A 6,357-nucleotide genomic window follows, 5' to 3' on the forward strand; every position below is an offset into this window, starting at 1 on the left:
TTATACCTCATATAATACATAATCTGGAACTGTTTTGATATTATACAATATCAAAACTGTTTTGATATTATACAATTATGCTCTTAGCTAGTTTAGTTTCATCCACCTCCTGTTTGCTCCAAAGGTGATATACTGAGAGCTCTAAATCCTACTCTATACTCTAAAAGAAAGCATATACAATAAAACACCATATTATCAGCATTAACATATTTTAACTTCACTTTATTTTCTAGGGCACTCGGGCTCTTAATAAATCAATTATTTTAAAGAAAAAGAGCATGTTTGATTGTCAGTGGCAGATACAGGCTATACTTTGCCTTTAAACAAACATGTGGAGTCTTATCATGAGGTCATGATATCATTGAGTTCAGTGCTGCAAACCACAGGAAAATGTGAGATCATGGTGTACAACTTCTTTTTTTTATTTCTGCTAAATTTGGAAAAGAACTTCAGGCCAGGTTAAAACACAGCTCAAGCACCAATGAGAAAAACTTGCTTGGTTAAAATAAAACTAGCAGCAGAGCTGAAGATGTTTCACCATATTGTGGTAAAATGTGTTTTCAAGCCAGTTTGGAATTAACCTAGAGACCATTTGTGGTGGGATCACAGCCGCGATATCCATCTGCGCTGTATCTTATGATGATATCACGGTGACAAAATGTGTCTACAGATACCTGCAAAATAATTCCAAACCACCTTTGTGGTGTTCATACTATAGACCACATTTGCCATGATGACACACACACACACACACACACACACGCACACAACTAATAGTTTGTTCAGTGATTGGTTAAAGTATGGTGGTGATTCAGGGGAAAGATAAGCTCAAGAACAGATGAAGATGACATAGAAAATGGGATGCATATCATCACTTACAGTATGCTGAGAGACATCCTGTGTTCACACCTGGTTCCACAGATAAGATAGTGTGATGAGGTTAAATTGGTTGCTGCAGTAGCAGTGGGAGCTTCAGTATTTGCTCCGCAACTTCATATCTCCTTCTTATACAGCTTCCTGGAAGACTGACCATGTTGATAGTAGAAGAAAGAACTTATAATAAAATGAATATTGTATTGTAGTTGCTTACTGAAGCACTTAAAGATATGTGAGTATGTAGTTTGTCATTTATTTCCCCTTATTAGGACTCTGACAGGTGAATGACATGGACTTTTTCACCTTATCCAGCAAATACCATAACCACAACCTGGTGTGGTGACTTTTTCTGTGACAGAAAGATGGAGCTATGAGGTTGCCAGTCTTTCACAATGTTGCTTCCTGTATGATCTTTATTTGGCACAAAGCTGTAGTGGCACCCAGACTGCTGTGGAAATCTTTAGTCCAGAGACATAACTGTGTGAGGATGGAAGCGGGAGCAGTAGGTGTTGTTTGGAGTGAAAGCTGTGTTCAATGAGACACTCATGATGACCTTTATTGAAGTCAGTGGTGTTGTTCATATCAAGCAGCTACTGTACGTTTCTGAGACATATTGGAGAATACCGATTGTTTTGATGTGGACATAGCTGATGTCTTTGGTGACTTCTGTGGTTCGCTAAATGCCCTACCTGTCTCTTCCCTGCCTGGCCAGCACGTTTTAGCGCCTTTTCCATGCGGCGGACTGATGCCACTTTGTTACTATTGGAATATGTTGGTCGGTCAGTAGAGCTGAATACAGACGGAGCTACTTCGGGTGTTAGTCTGTTGGTGTAACTAACCTCCCAGACTCAAAGGTTTTCTCCTCAGTTTCCTCCAAAAAGTGTTCACTGCAAACCCTGGAGTCAGAGCCCAGTGGAGGGCTCTTTCTCTTCAGGTCTTTATGAAAATGGATTGTTTTGTCCTTGGCTTTAGCCCTGTAAAAGTCATTTTTACAGCCAGGAGCAATACAGTAGTGGCCCCCCTTTGGTCTTCTGGTGTCCTGCGGCTCGTCAGTCTCCATCTTTAGCTTTCACTGTCTGTCTCCTCACCTCTGTCTCTCACTGTCACTATCTTCCACGTCTGTAGCTTTCAATGTCTCTATTCTCCACGTCTCTGTCTTTCACAGTTTTTATCTTTCACTATCTATCTTTCACTGTGTCTGTCCTCCAACTCTGTCTTTCACTGTATTTATCTTTCACTGTCTATCTTTTACTTTCTGCCTTTCAATCTCTGTCTCTCATTGTCTCCACCGATCAATCTGTTCCATAGAGCATGGGACTAACCCTGTAACGTCACAGGTTATAGTACAGCAAGATGGCGGCGCCTTGAAACAAAACATAAAATGGAGCTTCTTTTTTCTTTTATATGTTTACATTTGTCATGCTTATCATATAATTGTTGGGTAGAGTGGATATCCATTTAGTGAATAATGCTAATTTGATTGACTGTTTCATATCCCCTTTAAAGGCTGACCCTCTTTTTACTGACCCAGTGTTCCATATTGAGGTTTTAACAGCCCAGTACCTCAGATTGGGGTCGAGGCTGATGAAACTGACTTGGCAGTGACTTAATCCTCATCTCTCCACGTCTATACAGTATGAACAACTCCCTCTTTCATGGCAATTCCTGTAGAGAACAGAGGACTTCCTGCAGTGTGCAGCCAGCCTGCTGCAGGAACAACTTATCATGCTCCCTCTCTACTGGGACCTTCTCCAGGAACACTTCCCTCTGCAGCTGATTTGTTGTCTGTGCAGTGCACAGCTGATATGTGTGCCTCCATACCCACAGTGATCTACACCAGGGCACAGAGACCTTTATGCAGAGTTCTGGCGAGTGAAGGGTGCTGGTAATGTCTCAGGGGACTAGTCAGCTTAATAGTGGGTTATTCAATAAATCAGAGATCAGTGACATTTAAAGGAAACAAAGTGAGTGATTAGACCCTCCTCCCTTTGAAACCATGTGGTAAAAATATTGCCTAACACCCATTGTCTCGACATACCCATTCTTCAGGCACACAATTTCAATTGTGTTAGATGTTTTTCTCCCCGTGGTGCCTGAGAAATATAACTCCTGGGTAAATTTAATATGTTCACTGTCTAACAGTATCAATTAAAACAGTGTTGGAAAGTGAAAATGTTTAGGTTTATTCTTTCATGTTATTTAACATGACATTTGCTTTCACTGCACAACAGGGTTGTTTATCTGCTCTTTCTTTCTGTGGTTTTAATCTCTTCAGTCAATCGACTCTCTCTTGCAAATCAGATATACGCACGCACACACAGCTTCATGGTTTTGTCCCTTAGCAGGGTGCAGCATACACTTGCATTCGTTCTCTGAACACTAAGCCGACTGTAACCGTATCCAAAGCCACTACATACCTAACCCTAACCTGAGTACTAATCTTAACATAACCTTAACCCTAACACAAACATGCACACACACTCACTTGGTTTACTTTGAGGAAACCTACTTTGAGAACAAATGTCTGTTTCCTTGATATATACTGTACACATACACACACACACACACACACACACTAACACAGGCACACACACACAAACACACACACACACACTCACACCCAAGCACACACATTTAACAAGATTCACAAGATAAGCAGAAAAATGTAACCCTCTGTTTACATTTAAAACACACCTAAAGCTGCTACGTTAAATTGCTGCACGCTTACATCATAAAAGCTTAAAGCACAAATGTGTTGAAAAGCATGTCTGAAGGCAGCATATAACAGAAGGGTTAATGTGTTTAATGGCACAGAGCCAGCAACCGACAATCTAAAAGGCATTAGTGGACACCATATATTAGTTCCTCCCCTTGCAGCCCCTGTCCACCTTAATCATCCTTTCAACTACTGGAGTAAGAGAGAGGGGGACACGGAGAAAGAGAGAGTGTGTGTTTTTGTTCTGGGGTAGAAAGGCGTTCTCCTGCCTCAGGATGTTGCCTTTAAAGCTGAAGAAGTGGGTTTCCTGTGGAGGAAACGATCACAGAATAGACATGGCTTGGGCGAGACACCGTGTTCCCAACATTTCTTGAGCACAGGTCACCCAGCTGCAGAGTGGGCAGTGAGCTTCAAGGGAACAAAGCTGGTCTCACTGCTTAGAGAGGTGAGTGGAAAGACTTGGTTTGTGTTTTTTGGTTTAATTCCTCATGCACCTGCTGATAGTAAACCATCTGAGAATGCACATGCTATGTGCTTTGCAGGTGTTTGTTTCCCCTGATGGATCCTGGATGGTTTGAAGACCGGTCGACTGACAGCACGAAATCTGAGGCTGACCTTCTCCAGAGGAAAATGCATTTCTGAATATTGCACAATGGACAAATGACAAGTAGTTGAGTGACTGACACTTTTGGTCCTTACTTTTGCTTTTTCGTGAATGAATGGGTATTTCTACACCAATTCGTCAGCCGGCGAGTTTCAGTCCACATCTGAGTGAGATCTCTTCTAGTTTCCCATGTCAGGTGTTTGACCAGCAGAGACATGTCCAATGACAGCTGCAACGTCCCCTTGGACACGGATACATTTGGCCTGACCTGTATCTATGGCCTGATCTTCTCTTTGGGTCTCCCCAGCAACCTGCTGTCTCTCTGGGGATTGTACCAACTGGGTCGCTCAGGTGGGGGAGGCTGCCAGCTGGTCTACATCCTCAACCTGCTGCTGTCAGATCTCCTCCAGCTGCTCACCCTACCACTCTGGATCCTTTACCTCCAGGGTGCACACCGCTGGCCCTACGGCCAGCTGACCTGTGAGTTGGTTGGCTACGTGTTTTATGTGAACGTCTACGCCAGCGTCATGTTCCTGTGCCTGATAGCGCTGGACCGCTGCCTGGCCATCGTGTACCCACTGAGCAGCCGCGGGGTGCGGACTGTCAGGGTGGCGGCAATGTTAGGTGTTGTGGTCTGGACACTCACCTTCCTGTTCTGTCTGAGTGGGCTGCTGCCGTCAGTGTTTGATGCTGACAGACTGCTGTGCCTGGAGCAGTACCCCGTCAGTCCCAGATATGCCCACTTCAAAATCACCACTGTGGTCCTTGGTTTTCTGCTGCCATGTGCCATACTTGGGTGAGTTAACCCCAAGCTCTCAGGGAGAATGTTCCTTTTGTATCCTGCATGTCCAAACCTGTTCATGTAAAGGTGTAGGGGTCAAGTCCACTGTTTCCAAGAACGTCTTTCTAGTCTAAATCATCTAAATTGTAAAATTTTTGGTAGCAGACTATTTACCAACCTCAAGTTAAAGTAATACAATAAAAATGTTTGGACTTTGTGTGGTAAATTTCAACAACAACTAAAATGAGGGTTAAATCTGAAAACATTGAGTGAATGTGGATCATGGAAATCCTTGTGATACTGAGCTACTTTTTTCAGTTAAGAAAACCTCAAATTTTCTTGTCTTTAGGGGGTCATAATGTGACTTTGTATATTCTGTAGAAAAGGCTGAGTTCTATCTGCATCTCTGCTTCCTCCCTCAGCTACACCTCAGCCCACATTGGGGTGACACTCCGACGATCTCCTTCTCTCTCCGATTATGAGCGCCACAAAATCGTGGGCATCCTAGTCGTCATCACCATCAATTTCATTGTTGTCTTCGGGCCCTACCACCTTGTGGGTGGATACAGGTTTGTGTCCTTGCTGCTGACTGATGAGCCGTGTGGATTGGAGCGTTCAATTTTCCTCATCTACCGCCTGTGCTACGGTCTGACCAGCCTCAACACCCTGCTGGATCCCCTCTTCTACATCTTCCTGTGCCCTGACGCTCGGCTTGAGCTGCAAAGGTCCCTGCCATGTTTGGGAAGGGGGAAAAACACCAGAAAAAAGATGAGCCTTAGTACCAGAGCTCATACTGACACCCAGGGGGAGAGTGAAACTGGACATAGTAATCTTCTAACTATATGACTTAGGTTTGACCACAGACCTGACTAGACAAAGCAATTGCACCACCCAGTGGACATGCATGTGCATTGCTTATGTGCAGCTTGAGTTTCAACTCAGTGAATAAATTCATTTGTTTCCGCCATGTCATCCAAAGAGTACTGCTAGTACAGTTTTTAATTTTAGTTTCTCATTTATAATCATCTGAGCACTTATTCAGAAACATGTGTGTAGAGCACAAAGATTCCCAAGCACGGCTTGAACTGTTGCTTACAATAATTTCAATACTGTGTATTAAACTACAAATATGAGAATTCACCATTTCATATTTGCCAAAAATGATTTTCTTTTTTATGACCAATAAAAGCCACTGTGCCTTAAAAGAAGAGACATATAACCCTCTAAATAGAATATATGACCTTTGAAAGGAAATAAAGCTTTGTGGATTTTTTTTCTTTTTTACTGTTACGTTTACAACACATTGAAATTAAAATTCATGTTTGATCACTTGTTTGCTGTCAGTTACTAAAAACCAACTGATGTGAATCACAACGGAAA

At 42.8% G+C, this 6,357-nt stretch overlaps 1 protein-coding gene across 2 annotated transcripts; it reads left to right on the forward strand.

The window, feature by feature from the left end:
• The first annotated feature begins 42 nt into the window (after window positions 1-42).
• Window positions 43-6,310, forward strand: LOC139621435 (probable G-protein coupled receptor 132). 2 transcript variants are annotated; one of them, XM_071477944.1, is made up of 3 exons: window positions 43-4,037; window positions 4,135-4,992; window positions 5,400-6,310. In XM_071477944.1, the coding sequence occupies exons 2-3, from the start codon at window positions 4,412-4,414 to the stop codon at window positions 5,821-5,823; spliced, it is 1,005 nt and encodes a 334-aa protein (XP_071334045.1). In that variant the 5' UTR covers window positions 43-4,037; window positions 4,135-4,411; the 3' UTR covers window positions 5,824-6,310. The 2 variants fall into 2 exon arrangements, with proteins under 2 accessions (XP_071334045.1, XP_071334046.1); XM_071477945.1 differs by having other exon boundaries at window positions 43-4,992.
• Window positions 6,311-6,357: the final 47 nt, after the last annotated feature.

Source organism: Trachinotus anak, unplaced genomic scaffold (assembly GCF_046630095.1).
Source record: "Trachinotus anak isolate AG129_WGS33_773 ecotype Australia unplaced genomic scaffold, CSIRO_AGI_Tana_v1 ptg000005l, whole genome shotgun sequence".
In the NCBI taxonomy this organism is placed as follows: Eukaryota; Metazoa; Chordata; class Actinopteri; order Carangiformes; family Carangidae; genus Trachinotus; species Trachinotus anak.

What these genes read in the sequence shown, in the direction of transcription:
- LOC139621435 (XM_071477945.1), top strand. Translation starts at nt 4,412, where the DNA reads ATGTCCAATGACAGCTGCAACGTCCCCTTGGACACGGATACATTTGGC. An exon ending in CTGCCATGTGCCATACTTGG is followed by an intron (nt 4,993 to 5,399) that starts GTGAGTTAACCC and finishes TTCCTCCCTCAG; the next exon opens with CTACACCTCAGCCCACATTG.